Source organism: Glycine soja, chromosome 19 (genome assembly GCF_004193775.1).
Source record: "Glycine soja cultivar W05 chromosome 19, ASM419377v2, whole genome shotgun sequence".
Taxonomy (NCBI): Eukaryota; Viridiplantae; Streptophyta; class Magnoliopsida; order Fabales; family Fabaceae; genus Glycine; species Glycine soja.
The window spans coordinates 40,665,650-40,685,857 of record NC_041020.1 but is presented as its reverse complement, the minus strand read 5'-3'; the positions used below and the strand labels follow the sequence as shown (position 1 = coordinate 40,685,857).

Here is a 20,208-nt window from a genome sequence, read left to right as displayed (position 1 = left end):
CTCAGAACTCCCCTTTAGTTTCATTGCTTGTATTGTATTTTTTTAACGGAGTTAAAGAATTTTAACGACATACACCTTCTGCAAATTAAAATATAAATTTTAAGTACTAAAAAATTCATTTATTAAATTTAAAAGACTAAAAAATCTAGTTATTAATTATAGAAACTAAAAGAGATAAATTTAAAAACTATAAACCCTAAATGTAATTAAATTTAAAAAATATTTGAATTGAAAACATGCATACATGTTGGATCTCGTTGAGCTAGGACACACAACACACACACATATATATATATATATATATATATATATATATATATATATATATATATATATATATATATATATTAATTGATTTTTTGCGGTGTTAGTGTCGTTATAGCATAATTCCAAAAAATTATTATGTTGAAATTTGTAAATATTATAGTTTCATCTTTATGCATATGTGTGTGCTTGTGTTCTATATATGAATATTGTTATGAATGTTCAAATGCAAATACAGTCTTGAGTACAAATACAAATCCAAATGAAAAAATGAAAATGCAATCTTTTTTTCAAAAATATTTTAATAGGTACACGGAATAAATCGAAAAATTCTGAAACTTTTTGTACAATTTAACTTCTAACTATTTATGTCCAATTCTCATTACACCAAAATTCTAGCTATTTAATGACTTATATCTGCATTCTTACGGTATTAATGCTTAGTATGTTGATTTTTCTCTTATCAGACCTGTTACTAGAACAGTCGAAAAGATAATATATATTTTGACACTTAGTCAAAACTATATACTAAAAAAAAATTGTTCCATTCGCAGTGGGACCATTTTTTGACAATGGAAGCATGGTGATGTTTACACACTCAAATAAAAACAATATCCAGCAATAACTCAAACCAAAGTAGATCTTTTGTTGCAACAAACAATTCCTCTTAGCCCCCATCACTGACGAGAATGGCGGCTATCGAGCGAGTTCATCTTTGAACGGTGCTCTCTGTCTCTGCCTGTCATGATCATGAATGATACATATTTTTAATAATGATACATAGATATTCTTTTAATTTTTTTTAAACATTTTATCAATATTTTTTTATGTTATATCATAAATTCTATTATATATATATATATATATATATATATATATATTATTTTTTGTTATTTATATTTCTTTTTCTAAATATTAGGTAGGTTAATGGATCGATGTCCATCGATCGATGAAACATTTTTCATATAATTATATTTTCCACTCTTAGTTTCAAAGCTACTCAACTGGTCAAAAAAATCAACTAGCATAGATGAATGGCAGACTAGGATTTCTATTTAGTGTCACTCTTTCCTTAGTAATTTCTTTCTATGCTATCACATCATCAACAAAAAAAGCACCTGATAATTGATAGTATTATATATTATGGCTTATCAAGTGTTGGTGATTTGTGTGGTCTCCAGCATAGTGTTTGCATACATAGTATGGAGAAAAGAAAGGAAGAAAAAGCTTCCACCGAGTCCAAAGGGCCTTCCCATCATTGGGCACCTCCACCTTGTGTCCCCAATACCCCACCAAGATTTTTACAAGCTCTCACTCCGCCATGGACCCATCATGCAACTTTTCCTCGGCTCAGTCCCTTGTGTGGTGGCTTCCACCGCGGAAGCCGCCAAAGAGTTCCTCAAAACCCACGAAATCAACTTCTCCAACCGCCCCGGCCAAAACGTCGCCGTTAAAGGCCTTGCCTACGATTCCCAGGACTTCCTTTTCGCATTTGCACCCTTCGGACCCTACTGGAAGTTCATGAAGAAACTCTGCATGTCCGAGCTTCTCAGCGGCCGAATGATGGACCAGTTCCTTCCCGTGAGGCAGCAAGAGACCAAGAGATTCATCAGCCGCGTGTTCCGAAAAGGCGTTGCCGGCGAGCCCGTGGATTTCGGAGACGAGCTAATGACACTCTCCAACAACGTTGTGTCTAGAATGACGCTGAGTCAGAAAACTTCTGACAACGACAACCAGGCTGAAGAGATGAAGAAGCTGGTGTCGGATATCGCGGAGCTCATGGGGAAGTTCAACGTTTCGGACTTCATTTGGTACTTGAAGCCTTTTGATTTGCAGGGGTTCAACAAGAAAATCAAGGAGACTCGAGACAGGTTCGAGTCATTTTTTTTTTATCATCAACAAATGTTAATTATTAGAATGTTAAAGGAAAATATTGAACCTTTATTATCTTTTTTCTGTTTTATTCTCCCCTAACTATCTAATCTACTTTATATATATCAGGTTCGACGTTGTGGTGGACGGAATCATAAAGCAGCGTGAAGAAGAAAGAATGAAAAACAAAGAAACGGGCACAGCACGTCAGTTTAAGGACATGCTTGATGTTTTATTGGACATGCACGAAGATAAGAATGCTGAAATCAAATTAGACAAAAAAAACATTAAGGCCTTCATCATGGTAAGTCAACATATGCAGTTTTTTTTTCCCTAATAACTTCAGACTAATTATCTGTCTTGTTGTTGTTCCTCTGTTTTTATCGCTCAAGGTATCTATTTATTACAAGAAATTTTTACGTGCTCCCATGCAAATCATTATGCAGCCGTAATTTTGATTAATCTTCACGTAATATACAAGCTTTTTAATTAAGGAAAAAATAATTCATAAGATAAAGAGTTAATAAAACTTGGTTGTGTGTTACATAAAAATTGTCTGAGTCAAGTATCATATAATAATTTCTAGTCTACTAGAGTATAGATGTCTATCCTTCATTTTCCTTTCATGCAAACAAATCTAATATGTACATGTGCTGTTTCTAATGATAATATACAGGACATATTTGTTGCTGGGACTGACACGTCAGCTGTAAGCATAGAATGGGCTATGGCAGAGTTAATCAACAATCCACACGTGTTGGAGAAGGCAAGACAAGAGATAGATGCAGTAGTTGGAAAAAGTAGAATGGTAGAGGAATCAGATATTGCCAACCTTCCTTACCTTCAAGCCATTGTTAGAGAAACACTTAGGCTTCACCCTGGTGGTCCATTGATTGTTAGAGAGTCATCAAAAAGTGCTGTGGTTTGTGGGTATGATATTCCAGCAAAGACACGATTATTTGTCAATGTTTGGGCTATTGGTAGGGATCCCAATCACTGGGAGAACCCTTTTGAGTTTAGGCCAGAGAGGTTTATCAGAGATGGGCAGAATCAATTGGATGTTAGGGGACAACATTATCATTTTATTCCATTTGGGAGTGGAAGAAGAACGTGTCCTGGTGCTTCTCTAGCTTGGCAGGTTGTTCCTGTGAATCTGGCTATAATTATTCAATGTTTCCAATGGAAGCTTGTTGGTGGCAATGGCAAGGTGGACATGGAAGAAAAGTCTGGCATCACTCTTCCGAGGGCTAACCCCATAATTTGTGTCCCTGTTCCAAGAATTAACCCATTCCTTACTATGTGATTAAATGCTATTCATCAATACCCAGTGAAAGAGAGAAAAGTAAGAAGAATAAATTAATGATAAGTAATATGACGTGATAAGAAGAAAAATAATTAGTGTTAATAAAGAGTTTTTTTTTTCTAAAAAAAACCTTTGCTTTTGAAACTCTTGTCCTTCCACTATTAGTTCCATCTATTTAAGCAATCCTATGGGCATCATAGAGTTTAGTAGATACTTGTGCTTGCTTTTTGTTGCTCTCTCCATGTATGATATCATGTCAAAGTTTTGTGCACTTTTTAAATAAAAGTCTAGAATTGAGATTGTTGAGATTTTTAAAGGTATAATAATAAAATTTACATTAATACAATATATTAAAATTCTAAGTATTTTAACAAATATCTTTAAGGACAAACTTTGGATGCTCATAGTTAAAATAGAATAAACACATGTACATGATAAAGAGTTTTTATATTGTTATTAATTATAAATACATGATAAATTTATTTACTTTTATTTAGATATACTGCATGCAGATCATATGTAACAGAAACACCAATTCATTGTGAAAAATACAAGCACTTGATGCTATGTACATTCAGGCACAAAGTATGAGATAATATTGTCAAAATGGTCAAAATGTAATTAACACCACAAAACCTGTAACAGAATTAGTAAACTATAGGGAATAAACAACTGAAGCAAGCATACAACCAAGTAAGTAGGCTGAAGAAAGTTAATAACAACTCCTCACCACACTCTGTTTTCCAAGAAAGAACCTACCCTCCTTGCAAACCTAACCTGGAAATGGAAAGGTGTGTGTTACAATATAGTTAAGCCAGGCATACCAATTAAACTGTTGATCTTAACTAAACAATAAAAAAAAAAATTTCCCAAAATTAAATAAGCATTTGGAAGAATTTATAACCACTTAAAGTGTTAGGAAGGTGACTGATAGCTTTTTATGTTTTTTTTTATTATCATGAACAAGGAAGCTTTCCCAAAAACACCTTCGAGCTTCCTGCAAGCATCAATTGAAGCATTAAAAGTGAAAAAGAAAGTACAGGTCATCAAAAGGCAATAATTATTTTGTTGAATATAAGAAAATCAACTCTCTGGTGCAAACAAACTTGCCTCTTTTGGTGCACAAAATTTTGGATTTACTTAATGGGACTCCCCACCCTCCTTTATATCATAGGAGCTTCTTAGGTACAGAATGGGGTTCCCTTCTTACAGGTTTCCTTAATTGTTTGCCTTGAGTTTGGTGTTGTTCCCCAAGTGTTTTGTACTCTTTCTTTTGGAATATTGATGGTGGTAAACCTCTGATTTCGAGGACAGAGGACCTTCTAATAAAGAACAATAGAGAGAGGAAAATAGACTTAATTCTCATTGATACACCCTTCAACATGAATACACCAGAATATAAAGACAAACATCCAAAATATCTTTATTACTTAATAACAATCTCTTAATACTTCTTTTGGGCCTAACATTATAACTGGACCATATCAAATATATGATCGGTTGTGTTACTTTCAGCTTCATTATTGGAGGTTAGATCATCTCTAGTGTTGATCTGGAGTAATTCAATGTTTTTTGCTTTAAAAAAATAATAAATGTTGTTGGAACAAAAAGTTGTCAAAAACTGAATTCCATCAATCGTAGTTTTCAATTTATTGTCCACAGTTTTATCTGATGCTGATAGTCTTATAGTGAAGTTATTTCATCACAGTCATGATTTTATTACATCAAAATAGACTTATCCGCACTATTAATTCTATTTAAAACATTCAAGAAAACTCTGCTACTCACGGTGTACCTTGACATGAAGGATATTGACGTTTAGCTTGCATGTTTAGTAACCAGCCATTCAGCATGTGCACTGCCTAAGTCAGCTTAGCAATATCTGTTATAACAACATGAATCGCAGGATGAAATTTTCGCACAAGCCTCGAGAGAACGTCCAAACTACATCAATTGCAAGATGAAATTCAATTCTGCTATCAAGAACTTAAATTGGGAAATCACTAAAAATCAGATCAATTTGTTGCGCATTATTAATATATAAAATATGTACCTTTTTAGATTGAGTTATATCTACTTCTGCAAGGCATTTTTTTCCAATGACATGAGGTAAATAAAAATTGATAAATCCAGTCTCAGTTCTTATTTTAGAGGAAGCCAATTTAACTCAATGCGGTTGAAATGTCTATATAGGTAACCCAATTTATAATTTATGAAATGTGTTTTAATTGTGATTGTGGTATGGGGGTGGAACTTGCCTGATTTGTTAATCCACCACAGCATTTGAAACCTGAGCACTTTGCTTGTGCTCCAGGTGCCTTCCTTGACTTCAGAGCTTAATTGCCTTAAGATTATCCAAACAAGGTATAAAATCATTTTAATATGACTTTTAATATATTATGATTAGTTTATTTAAAAAAAAATCCATTATTCATAAATAAATTATGTTTTAAAGAATGTTGACATTTAGATACTGAACTAATATAAAGAAGACATTAAGAAATATGGTTCAAAGGATAACTTATTAGTATTTCTGAAGGAGATGAAAAACAAATTTAAATTAAAAGATAGAAATCAAAAATGAAAATTTGGAATTGTTTTCCTTTTTATAATCAAAGACTTTGCGTGCATGCAAGACTGCTTAAATTATCAAAGTATTCATTTTGTTGTTGACTAAAATGCAGGACTTTCAACACAAGATATCATTGAAAGACACAAGCTAAGAACCATTGGCTTACCTTAAAAGATTGACTCTTTCGAATCTTCCTAGTGGGAGTCCTCATGGTAACAAATTCCTTAGCCACAGTTGGGTGAATGCCTATACAGTGGCATCACAATCAATCTTGGTCAAGTCAACTTTAATAGCAATTGCAGACACCTGGGCATCAAGCAAATGTATATAAAGTGAATTGAAAACTCATGTATCATTATCAAAGCAATACAGCAACAGCCACTACTACAGAAAAAGACTGTTAAAAGTGACTTTTAACAACGGTTATAAGGACGTTGTAAAAAAAATCACGTAATAAAAAGTTATGACCTTTTAGAATGATTATTGTTATAAAATGTTGTCATTTTAGATTTTTTATTTAGATAATTATTCTAAAAAATAACTTTTTAAAACGACTCTTTGTCATAACTGTTCTAAAAAGTATAATTTTTTCTTTCCAATGAACCTGCTAATCTTGAATGGCATCAATTATATACAAATACCATATCCAAAACAAATTATACCATTAATTGCAGTAATATGATTGATTACATAAGACGAGTAACCAAACCAAATAGGGAATCCTCTTTAGTTATAAAAAAGAGTTAGTAACACACTTCTTTTATCACACTATTTATCATGGAATAAAATTTATTAAAAATTACAAAAATCATAAGAGAAAGTCATTAAGTAACATGAAACCTACAAACTTTTGTTATTTTTTAAAAAAATAACCAATAAGAGAGAATGTCTTAAAAATGTGTTAAAATAGTATGTTATTGACATTTTTCTTTGCAAAATTTGTGAATTAGGTTTTCTATCTTTTAATCTAGTGTTGTTAATCATGGTTCTTGTCCTTATTTTGGGGTTGGAGATTAATTTTATTGTGATTAATAAATAGCTAAGAAGCACGGTCCCAATCGCACATAGGTGTATCCTGCGTCAGAATTGCACCAGATACGGATTCAAACACTACTCATGTGCGACGGGGTGTCGAGTGTTTGAATCAACGATACGGATTCAAACATCACCTATTATTTATTTTTTATTTTTTATAAATAGAAAAACGTTTACGAAATGCGAACTGCCTTAGTTATAATTCTCATGCACTTTCTCCTTTGTAACACCCTTTTTTTCATAAAGTAGATAAAAAGAGTTTTATATAAAAATTAATAGTAGCACAAGGTCAATTTGAAGTCTTGAAACAAATTAATATATATCTCTGATGTTTTCTGTTTTTCTCCAGAACAGCCATTTCAAAAGAGCTATTTTTCAATGCATCCTAAAAAGAAATTAAATAGACATCAGCATTGCTAAACGCCGAAACATAACATTCTATAAAAAATTTCTTGGACATATAGTCATTTTAAAGTGATTTCAGAGACAAAAAAATAAAACATAATGCCCAAATTTTTTGTTTTAGATTCCACATACATCCATATCGGGAGGGGAAAAAATTGTGTAAAAATAGAAAGGAAAAAAATCCCAGTGAAATTATTGGAAATACAATTATAAACTGGTGGTGCCTTTTTTTTGCCCTCCTTTTGCTAAATTTAATCTCATAAACTCCATACCATATGAAAACTAAATGGAGTTTATATTATTATTATTATTGATATCCATTATGGAATACACTACATTCAGCATCCTAAGACGAGTAAATCTCAACCCGCCCCCCAACAAAAAAAAAAAACACCAGGGACACTCTTCAAGAAATTTACAAAATTCATTGACAGAAACCATCTCATGCAGTAGTCCATTTATTATGACTGGCAATAAAATAAAAACGGATTTTTCAAAGAACAAAGAAAATGTGTAGTCTTCAATTGGTTACTACTATAATAGAAATCAATTGGATTATATTCCTAATATTCATGGACTTGGTTCTCCACAAAGTCAACTGATCATTTTCCAATCATTATGTGATCATCAAACTTGATAAGTAAAAATGGAAAATTTATTAACTTTGGCAACCAAATCCTCCATTAAAATCAGTAAAATATAATATTATCATCTAAATTAATCATCCTTAAACAATATTTTGTCCTTCAACTTCCCTTTCACAGGAATTTCAATCACGGCATGATATAACTAGAAGAGATGCAACAATTAATAAGAAAAACACTACACCTCCATAATCTCTTCAACTTTTTTTCTTTCACTTTCGTTACGTGCCTCACGTTTTTCCAATTCAATTCTCCGCAACTCAAGCTCTCTTTTCTAAGATTCTAGTTGCAACTTAAGCCTTTCATGACCATAAAAAATATTCTGAAAAGTGTTCCGTTGCACTTGATTGTATTTTCTTCATCTCTGAATACAAGCAAATGAGCAATCATGGCATAATACAATATCATTAAAATAGTTTAGCATCGTTTATAAACAAGGAAATGTGTTGTACAAGATCTAGCAGAACAGTTTCAAAGCATAGATAAATCTACAGTGTACGTAACCACTATGATGATGTAACCAATAGTTGCAGTTTCTGGACTTTGATTCTATCAATATATAATGTTAAAATCATATTTGATCCAGTGAAATATAAACTAGCTAGCACACCAATGTAAACAAATCAGTAATTTCAACATAGACTTGGGCCTTTTACTACTGAAAAATAAATCAGAAACAATATCCAAATTAGAGAAGAAAGCAACTTAGATTCAACAATAAAAGATATATACCTTGATTGTGAGCTTATCTAATTCCCCCATTACAAAGTCCATGTGACATGAAGTCTCAAGTATTTTCATCGCTTCTTCTTGACCTGAAGAGTATTATTCTGCATTCGAGCTTCTTCTTCCATAAGTTGAGATATTGATTTGATATCCCCCATTTTTTGCAGTTGTTCCCGAATGATATTGTTCATCTTGTAGTCATAGCTTGAGCAACCCATGCATAAATACCAAACTGCTCAGTATTAGCAAACCAGTCTTTTTTCCCATGATGATCTAATTCATATGCTAGAGCATTATTTAAGCCTGTCCAATGTTTCTTTATTGAATTCCACAACTACAGTTCCAGACATGGAAGAATCATTAAAAAGAGTGCTTTTGGTGTGGGCATGAGGCCCAAGTATAATTACCGGAAAGGAAAAGGTAAAATACGCAAGAGGTGCAAAACTCTATGAAAGGGAGATTGAGTTATTTAACTTGGGAAATAACTGTGCAAGACAGGTTATTGAAGCTGCTTTTGAAGCTAACGTAGTGGGGATTTCCAACATGGAGAAAGATGTAGATATGCAAGGCAATCAAACTTGACTGCTTGGGAGATAGCAGGAAGAAAGAAGCAAAAGTCAGGATGCAAAATCCACAAGGATTGCCACGGGTTAGAATAGTGTTGTGCATGTATGATGGTTGATTTTTCCTCAATATTGGGTGAGAGTGCAAGGGCAGGGTGTTTTATTTTCATAATTATTGGGTGGGATATGATTCATGGGCTGTTTTTGTTGAGAATAGAATGCTCTTATACCATTGTTGGGTAATCAACGCTCTCACAAATAAAATTATCCATGTTTATAAAGGATCGTGAGAATACAACAAAGATTATACAGTAGGAAAAATAATAACAAACACAAGAATTTAACGTGGTTCGACACCTCTTGCCTACGTCTACAGAACAGTCTCAAAACGTATTTCACTGTCAAAAAAATGATTATAAGATTGTAACCCACCCCAAATAGTGTATCACTCTACAAATCCGAGTATCTCACTTAATGATTACAAGAAATGATAACACTTCCACACAAAGACATATTTATCTCAATAAAGTGACTTTGATTCACAATTTCTCTTCTCACACACTTTCTCTTCATGTGTTGTTTCTCCACTAATTCTCTTCTCTATTTATAATAAAAATTATCACCAACTATAATAAATAAGTTCTTTTGAAAATTAAAACAAAAATAACTTCTGATGCATCCATTCAATTAAGGTTTATATAGTAAAATGTAATATTTCACTTTGCATTTAAACTATATAAACCTTAATGATAAAAAAAATTTAATTTCCAATGTGCATACACCTTCTCTTTTGTCTTGAAACTCTACAGTTTTTGCTTTATATGCAGTTATGCTAGTGCTGATTTTGATTTTGCTGGTTGGAATTTTAACGTGAAGGGTGTGGAAATTTTCCTTTTTTTAGGAAGCTTTGCAGCAGCCACATGCATTTTTGTACATGGACCTAATGGTCCTGCTTGTACCTTTTTAATGATTATTAATTTAATTTGCTGATCCAGAAAAAGAAAACTATAGTTTTAGAGGGGCAAATTTGACAAAATATGAACTCCACGTGAATTGCTAACTAGATTATTCTTGGTTCATAAGATTCACGTGACAAGTTATCAGATACTTTGAGATATACATTAGTCCTTTAGGTCAGTTTTGATACATGATCACAAAACGTCATGTTCTTAGTAGTTGGACTCTTAAATCCATGTGTTATCTCTAACATCTTATTATTTGAATATATTGTAACAATCTCCTTGTCATATGATCGGTATATAATTATATTTAAGCTACACATTATCTAATATTATCTATAAACTATTATTATCTATAAGCTACCATTATCTATTGGTTATTATCTACAAGCTCAGTAATTATCTGCAGGGGCTATTACATCCTTATAACACTCCTACAAACAAAGATTCGCAGTTTCCTCTCCACTCTACAAGGTTTCGTCTCACTCTTTTCATACTCACTAATACTCTACTTACTTAAGTGTCGAAATCCTTTGTTTTATAAGTTTCTTCTATTGTTCTCTTAACAAAAGAAACTCTACCCAATCCGACATGCGAGATCTAGGAATTTATCTTGTCCACGTCCAACCTGTAATGGAACAACTTCAAATTTTGATAAGTATACTAACCATGATCCCAATCCATGACCACACAAACAGCTTCTCAGAATTGAAAGGAGGCCTGCCTTCATCTTTGGTAATAAGATCTTTTTCCAAATATTTCATTATAGCCAAATGATTAGCCCTTTCAATGGCAATTCTCTTGTGTGAGCTACTTTGACCCACCCCAGAAGCATGCTCAATGAGATTTTCACATTGTGCCTTCCCTTTTTTAGTTCTTCAATTCATAAAAAATTTCTACATATTGCCCAATTTGAGATGAACTTATATCACATATAATAAAAGAAACCAATTAAATTTAGTTTTGATCTATCTTATGTAAAAATAAAGAAAAAAATGTTCCAATTTCATCAACTTATACAAAGTCCTAGAAATATCATATGATCATGTAAAACTGTTTTACTTTATTAATATATAAGTATTAAATTCTTTTTTCATGAGAAGAAAATTAAAAAAATTTGGATAGTTATCCAATCCCATTTTTTTATATATGAAAAATTATTTTAATGACAGATATTAAACATTTTCTTTATTACTATCTATCACTTTTTAATTAGTTCTAGCTGGCTTTGAATGTTATGATCTATCTTCCTTCCTCATGCGCCCCTTTGCTGGATCTGAATAAAAAGCAAAGACAATGGGGAAGTGGGAACTCTAAAAGCGACTCTTGGAGGTTGTAGGGGCCAATGTGCATGTGTTGCGCGGATCACAAGTCACAACTATATGTAATTGATTAGATGCACCTACCTATCCAGAAGTAATATAATTTTATTAATTTATGAATTCAAGTTTATCTTTATCGTGTCAATCACCATTTCTTATCTTCTCCGGTCTTCATTCTCTGTCCTTAACTTTTGTTTACTTGTGTTTTTGGCCGTTCATGTCAATGCTTTGGCACCGGATTCAAATAAAAAATAATTGGCATTAGATCAACGTGTATAGTAATACAATAATATATACTAATTAAAGTAATTTCATAGTTAGCCAGCTATTTTTAGTATATTGCTGTATCATTGCTTACCATATTTAATTTGGAAAATGAGAACTGTTTCTCCTAATATTCCTTTGATTAGAATTAGAATAAAGTAAAGATTTGATAGAACTCTATCGAACCTCCACATCTCAAATCATTCTTATTGTTTCCTTTTAATTGAAAAATAAAATAAAATATTATTAAATAAAAAAGAAATATAATTAATCATGATCATCGCACCTTTAATTATTTTTGCTCTCTCTCTTCTGTGGTTTCCGGGGGCTTTGATTAGAAATATAATTTCAAATGAAGACATTCATTAGAAATATAATAAATCGAAAAGAAAACGATATATATATATATATATATATATATATATATATATATATATATATTGAATTAATCAAAGTTTCTTTTCTATTAAGGGTTTAGATCAAATATGTATGTAATTATCACTGTGCATTAATTATATATATAATATATACCCAGATTCGGTAAACACACTGCGTAGTTTTAAAACTTGGTATCCAAACCAAGGTGTTATTTTATGTTCTTATTAAAAAAAAAAAAAGTTATGTTGGATTTTCTTTAAAAAAAATGAGTAAAGCTAAAAATGGAGCACGGAAAAGTATCATGTATATGTATTAGAACATTTTCTTTTTAGCATTTCACATTTCACAATTTTCATGCTAGCTCTCTCATTTATACACGTATTGTTATGTTTAAAACTTTAAATGGACCCGCTATACATTGATTTGGAGGTTAGAACTTTGCGGAAGTAATTAAAGAGAAATGAATTATTGATAAAAAAAATTGAAAATACTAAAAAAATTATTTACATAATAAATTATGAATTTTAATAAATATTTTTATTTTTAAATTAATACATGGTTGGGATTAATTATTTTTTTTTCTATAATGAATGTATCATTGTAAAATACGTGAATCTATCAATAAGGTTGACATATAATTATGTTCTTTAAGCATGTAGTTAAGAGTTAGATCTCTAAATATATGTATATGAAAAAACATATATAAACATATATTAAGAGATAGTTTAGTTTTTAAAATGAATTTCCGTGTTTTAAAAAAATAATCTCTCACTCTCGATCAAAAGTTGTCCTGAAAAAAAAAAAGACAAACCTGTAGCCATCACTGTATATATTATAAAATAGTTTAATAGAATTGTTTCAAATCAACAGAATGATTGTTAGTAAAAAAAAAAACAAAATTAATTAGCATGATATTTCTCTTCTTAAATAAATTTAGTCAACTGGGTTCAGCTAGTTTGATGCTGCAATATTTGCAGCATATACTTCTTTATGGTAAAGTATTTTCACTTTCCTATGTTTTATATATCATTGGATTATAACATGGAACAAGGTTCTCTTTACATCCAGAGTAAATCAAGCTAGTTTTTTTTTATTCCTAATGAAGTCAAGGATATATACTCTAATCCATTTACAAATGTTTGTCAATCTACAACGTTAGCAAAATTGAGAAATACAAAGCACCAGGTAGGAAGAGTAACATGCAAACCTCAACAAATTTATAACTAAAAATTAAATTTAAAGTAAAATCATTTATGTTAAAAAAATCTCATCTCAAAATTTTATAACGAAAACTGTGTGTGTGTGTGTGTGTGTTATAATCAATTCAAACGTTCTATAGAAACAAATTGATTGCAAACCAAAACAATATTGATTATTCAAAGATATTGCCAATCATAATTTTTTTATTATAAGTAAAAATCATTGAGAAAAAAAAATCATACAAAAAATCACTAAAAAAAATATAAGCAATATCCCAACCCGCTTATGTTAAAAAAATAATTATATTAAGACTTAAAGCATTGTCTCAAGCATTCTATAGGAAATTATATACCAATCAGAAATAAGCAACCGTAAACTAAGTTTAGAAGCAAATATTTTAATCAATTCCCTTATAATAATAAAATCTAGATAAAATATATTTTTATCCTTCTAAAGCATTTGAAAGTCAGTTTCAGTCCTTTTTTAGTCTATTTAATCTTTTAATAATTCACTTTTAGTTCTCTAATTAAGCGTTAATCAAATCACTTTTTCCCCTTTATAAAGTCGTATCTAAATCATTTTATGAGTTAAAGGTGACATATTTCAAAATTAAAGGAACCAAAAATAAATAAAAATATTTAAAAAGACTAAAATTAAACTTTAAAAATTTTAAAAAAATAAAAATATATTCTATCTTAAAATTAAATTAAGCATGCATAAACAGAATGCTGTTACCATGCATCTATGAATGCCAAATCACGTACAGAATCTTAGAGCAGTAATTTAATTATGAAGCAACCATAAACACTACTCCCCCAACATGTTATGAGATTGTCCTCATGAACATGTAAGCCAAAGGTTAATTTCAAGGAAGAAGACAGAGTTCGTGCACTTTAGTGAATCAATTTAGGGTTCTAAATCCACGTAGATTATTCCTTTCTCGGGCTTAAAAGGCTGAACTTTAACTAAGGAATTTTTCTGTCCACCCTTTAACTTCAACTCTAAGCCCATTAATTTGATTCCCACCACTTCTGATAATGACATTTGGGTTGCTGCTAGAAAATAAATCATTAATAATATCTTGGTATGATGACAGATAATACAATAGTTTATATACATCAAATGAATTTCATTATCCACATCCACTACGGCCGCGGGAATCCTCCATTCCAGATTTTTCGAAGTAAAACCAATTACTAGATATTGGGGGTTTGTAATGTTTTGTGTTATTTTATTTGACCCAGGAATCGAATGCAGATAATATCAAAGATTTACAGTACCTGTATAATTAACTGAGTTATATTTCTTGTATGCTTTTGTGTTATTGAACATTACACAAAATATTATATCGTGGTTATATATGTTTGGATAAAAATTTCTATATATATTTGTAGAAAAACAAATTCACAAGAAACAACAAGAAAATAGTTACCTACTATTTACCTCAAAAGGCAAGAAACAAGGATAAAAGCAAGCAAATGTTTCGGTAAAGCAACATACGTACTCTTGTCAAAAAAATAAGAAAAACTCTACCTATTGCACATCGCGAATAGTCGAGTACTGTGAAGAAACAGAATGCTTTCTAATTCTACTTTAAATGTGTTCATTCTTTTATTTTCTTTATTGCTCATTATTTCTAGCATGCTCCTTTTCTCTTTTTGTCTGTAACCAATCTGAGAGTGAGAAAGAAAGTGAAGCCTGCCTCGTTCACCAAGAAAATCTAGGAAATGATAAGAAAATAATTGTTAATGTTGTGATTCAATATTTTGATGAAGAACTTAAAAACAATGTTGTCTTTTAGGCTATAAAATTGAAAAAAATTAAAAAAGGAGGTAAGAAACAGGTCTAAGTAAAAATCAACGGCAATACGGAAGTGAGACTGCATATGAATGCATTGAATTTATGTGTCCGATATTGTCCATCTTTTTTTACCTTTATGTAATGGAGAGCCCATTAGGTTACTGAATTCTACTGGGATTCTTGTAGTTAAAGTTCCATTGTGCTTTTATGATGAATATAAAAAATAGATGCACTTTTCTGGTAATTTCTGATACCCACTTCGCAATATATATATCATCCCGCGTGTGGTTAAAGTTATTTCATCCGAATCCATGCATGATAAGAATAATAGCAGATGTATTATATGTGAATTTATGCCAGTATCTTTATCTAACATTTAATTATTACACTACAGATGCCCATAAGGCCATCTCAATATTCTCCAATTTTAAGATAATCAATTAGTATTTAATAGTAGTCTGGGACCGTTTTTTATAACCTCTTATGTGTGACACATCTAGCTTTGTTGTTGAAGTTGTCCTCAAGCTAGGGGACTTCTTTTAACCTCTTATTCGCGACCCATCTAAGTTTGGTTGCTTAGTTTTCCTTTTCCTATTGATTCTTTTTGCATTTGGTTTAAATTCACGTGAAGACAACATTTAAACAAAACTTTTTGTTTGTTTCCATGTACTCTACTTCGTTAATGTCAATTCTTTATTGTTCATTCTTATCCTTTTTTTTCTTCAAGAATAATTAATAGCTAATGACCTTGCACGGTAGCATTTAGACAATTAGATTCAAATCTTATACCTCAAGACTTTTGGGAATATAAAAGAGAATTTTATGCCATAGACTCGAATTGGCATTAGTATTGTTACTTTTCCAATCTTCTTCTCCCTTCCCCCTTCCATTTGGTTGAGCTTTCAAAGAGTTATTATTATGTATGATGCTACCTCACAATTTGTAACGCATATCTATTAGTCTACTTACCATCTAACTTCAAATTTTGTGTCAATATTGTGTCAATGAACGAGAACAAAATTGATTGGGGAGGATTGATTCAACAAAGTCATGGACTAAGTGGGGATTTTAATTCTGAGTTTGGCAATCGTTACTGTCAATATTTTGATATCAGACAAGCTTGGAATATGGGACCACTTTCAATGTTTGGAGGAGAAGCCACAGATCATGAGTTACCAAACATTGGCCATGTCAAATCATCTGGCACCATTATGAGCCGTTTTGAGTCACCAGCTTCTGCCTTTTATGCTACAGAAAACTGCATGGGATTTGCAGAATATGATTGCCAAGTTGGTGTTCACTCTTTGAGCTCTCAGTTATGTAAGATTAATGATTTGGAATTCCCTTTGTATCAATCTTTTTCCAGGGAAAATCTTTTCTTGGATTCAGCAAACCAATCTGAAACCAACTTTGATTTATCAAACACTTTGCAATCCATAGTTAAATCTCAACTGAATAGTGGCAATCAATGCCGTAGATCCCCTGAAAAGTCTAATCAAATTTCAAGTGGGAATTTTCCCAGTTCCAAGTTCCTTCCAATAGAACAACAGAAGTTGTTCGTTGATGGTCTTATCAGGGGCTCATCATTTCTGAAAAAAGGAAATCAAGACCATATGGTACGGTTTTTTTATTCATTTTATGTTTGTTTTTTTTTTCGCTAACCCCATATGTGATATGTAGATTTTGTCACTTGTTCGTTCTTTGGAGATTCAATTGGCTTATCATATTGCATTTGTATGCAGGTTGGTCATGGATCTTTCAATTTATCTGTTCCACAACTGAGATTCTCTTCTCAGATTGAGAAGTTGTATCCAACACTTTCAGCAGGAAGTGTGTCTACTATTGGAAACTCTGCTTCTAATGGGGCAATAGTGTCAAGTAAAACACGTATAAGATGGACTAAGGATCTTCATGAAAAGTTTGTCGAGTGTGTGAATCGCCTTGGAGGCGCTGAGCGTAAGTAACTTATACTAAATTCATCAATTGGCAATAATTTATACATCTATTTAACATCTGATAGTCCTATATTGGCTGCTTGACTATAGAGGCAACACCAAAAGCTATATTAAAGATGATGAACACAGATGGTTTGACTATCTTCCATGTCAAAAGTCATTTGCAGAAATATAGAATTGCGAAATTCATTCCAGAGCCCAGTCACGGTAATTTCTATTCATTTTTATTTTACCAAATTTGTAGTGTAGTTTTCTTTTCATGTCATGGACATTTCTTGGTGCTTGGATTTACTGGCATTCATGTCACAATGATGAGCAGATGTTTTTTTTATAGTGCTTGTCAAAAAGGCTCGGGATATAAGCTTCTTCTCTTTTTGCTTTGGTTTTGATTCATTAATTGTTGAGACTTAAATAAACTAATGCAGATTGTTCACAGGTTTAATGTCTTTTGTAGTTTATTGACTTCAAGTGTAGGATATTCCAATGAAGAATAAATGCATTTCCATCCATTAACATGGTAGAAGGATTGAGCTATTAAATGAGAAATATCTACTTTCTCTTCCTCCTGATGATAACAACCTTAGTCAAACTACCAATGCTTGTTATGGTGAAATTATGTTTTAGATTATGACTGACTGTTCTCTATTGTTTTATTCTTCTCTCCACTTATTCGTAATCTTCAATGCCTTCACGCTCCAAACTGAACCTAAAAATTTGTCCTGTTTCAGGGAAATCTGACAAAAGAACCCACACAAAGGATGTGCATCATCTTGATGTCAAAACGTAATGCTACTTCTTTTGCCAATATATACCAGTGTTATATTCCTATAATGCTAGTACTTCCATTAAGTTGCCTAGTTCATTTCATATTAACTTCGGATGTTATTTTATAAATATACTAAATTGACACTGCTCTTGATTTGCAGTGGCTTACAAATTAGAGAGGCGCTTAAGCTGCAATTAGATGCTCAAAGGCGTCTTCATGAACAATTAGAGGTATATCCTTGCTATCATTTTCTCTTACTACTTTTATTTATGCTATATTATATTTCCATGTTCTCCAAACTTTTAAGGTTTTTACATTGTACTTAATTTTGCGAAGCCTTCCCCTCCTCTTGTAAAAAGCTTCAGTATTGACCAAATCAGCTGAAAGGACCATGACCCTTGAACATTGAATTTGACTTTTTTTTTACCTATAACCAGTTTTGCATGGAAGAAATGATGCAGAGATTTTCATAAGAACAATGAAATCCAATAGTCTCACATGATCGAACTCTAAACCGCTACTTTTAAAATAATGCACCACTTTTACAAGCAAAATATGATGTATTTAAAGCCTTTAAGATATACTCAACATTTAGTTTGTAATCTTATTTAGTCTAGGTTTCTTTTGGAATAGGTGATGATGTGAAATTTCACTATCATGTGCTAAAATTTGAATAAGAGTTCGGCAGTTATTGGTTGAAAAAATATAGAGGAAATTGAATGCTAAAATTAATGAGTGAGTTGGGATAGTTGGATTCTTATAAGTTATAACACTCTTTCCTAACTTCAGGTTTTCATTTAACTTAATTTCTTGGTCCAGATTCAGAGAAAATTACAGTTGCGAATTGAGGAACAAGGAAGGGAACTAAAAAAAATGTTTGACCAGCAGCAAAAGACTAATAATAACCTCCCGAATACTCAGAATTCAGCCACTGATGAGACAACAATTAATCATTAAGATAGTGAGGTTTCTGTTTCTGAAGGGGCTAACAATTCCTTCTTCTCTTCCAAGACCTCTCCGAGCCAATAATTTGATAGTTATGTATAAAGTTACAGTTTTCCAAAATCTTACTCCTTGTAAGAAACAGATAGATCATGTGATTTTGTAATGGGAAGAATAAAATTGTTCTTTATCCTACAAACGCTAACTCTATGAATCAGTACATAATTTAGAGTGCTTACATTATATATCCTATAGAATCAGTACATAATTTATCCTACAAATGTTATGTTAATATGCTGTAAATGTTGGTGACAGATTTTTTGGGAATCACTTTTGTTCCTTTGTAAATGGTTCCGGGCACCCATAGTGCCCAATGCAATATAGTATTTTCCTTCTGCTGAGTAAAAAAAAAAACTAGGGACAAGACAACGGATAACCTATGACGTTGGAATGGTCCATTATCTTATACCAAGTAGGAGAAAAAAATGAGTAACTCAAAATTTCATGTTTTCATCCATTAATTTTTTTAATAAATGTTATTCTTATTAAAATATTTATATAATACAGTTCTCCAAAAAAAAATTGTATAATAACAATGAGAAAAATGAGAAGAAAAGATAACAAACACGGAATAAAGTGAGTAATGTGATAGAAAGAGATTAAAAATATTATGAACAGAGTCATGGAGATTCTATGTAAAAATAACATTATTGCATTGGTACTTTTTTTTTTTTTGCAGAACATTATTGGTACTTTTTATTCTATAACTCCTTAACCGGACCAATTGTTTGGTTCATTATACAAAAAGATATTTGTTTTGTAAAATGATTCACACCTTGGTATATTAAATCAGCTTCTATTGTTGTTTTGATTAGTATTGTTAATATGATTTGGTTTGATTGGTTCTATGTTTGGCTATTAAATTTAAGAAGCAGAAAAGGACTATTGTTTTAAGCATGAGATCTCCAACAAAGACTCTAATGAAATGTATTATGCAACTTTTGTTTATGTTTTTTTTTTTTTTGGTGGCAAACAAGGCACAGTATGAATATAGTACTATCAAATTATTTGCAATTACTTATGCTAAAAAATTATTGTTAATTAGACATTGACGGTAATTATATTTAGCCTAGAAAACATAAAAAGGTAAGTATTGTTAATTGATTGGGCGAGGCTTAAAAACTGAACCTCCTTGAAAAGACCGGAATCTTTCAGCCTTGTTTTCATTCAATCGTGGC

The 20,208-nt window shown here is 31.4% G+C and overlaps 2 protein-coding genes, 1 long non-coding RNA gene and 1 pseudogene across 3 annotated transcripts; 2 read left to right on the top strand and 2 right to left on the bottom strand.

Moving 5' to 3' along the window:
• The first annotated feature begins 1,351 nt into the window (after positions 1–1,351).
• On the top strand, positions 1,352–3,747 carry LOC114399397 (3,9-dihydroxypterocarpan 6A-monooxygenase-like). Its single transcript, XM_028361581.1, has 3 exons — positions 1,352–2,135; positions 2,266–2,440; positions 2,813–3,747. Exons 1-3 carry the CDS (start codon positions 1,408–1,410, stop codon positions 3,437–3,439), a joined length of 1,530 nt encoding a protein of 509 aa, XP_028217382.1. The 5' UTR covers positions 1,352–1,407; the 3' UTR covers positions 3,440–3,747.
• LOC114399398 lies at positions 3,281–5,778 on the bottom strand. Its single transcript, XR_003663714.1, has 3 exons — positions 5,235–5,778; positions 4,170–4,761; positions 3,281–3,404 (listed from the first exon to the last, which is right to left on the bottom strand). It is a non-coding gene; the product is annotated as an uncharacterized LOC114399398 (long non-coding RNA).
• Positions 5,779–8,135: 2,357 nt separating this feature from the next.
• Positions 8,136–16,197, bottom strand: LOC114398837 (annotated as a pseudogene).
• Positions 15,007–19,273, top strand: LOC114398374. The gene is made up of 6 exons (XM_028360561.1): positions 15,007–16,923; positions 17,050–17,263; positions 17,353–17,469; positions 17,991–18,045; positions 18,189–18,258; positions 18,848–19,273. Exons 1-6 carry the CDS (start codon positions 16,312–16,314, stop codon positions 18,983–18,985), a joined length of 1,206 nt encoding a protein of 401 aa, XP_028216362.1. The 5' UTR covers positions 15,007–16,311; the 3' UTR covers positions 18,986–19,273.
• Positions 19,274–20,208: the final 935 nt, after the last annotated feature.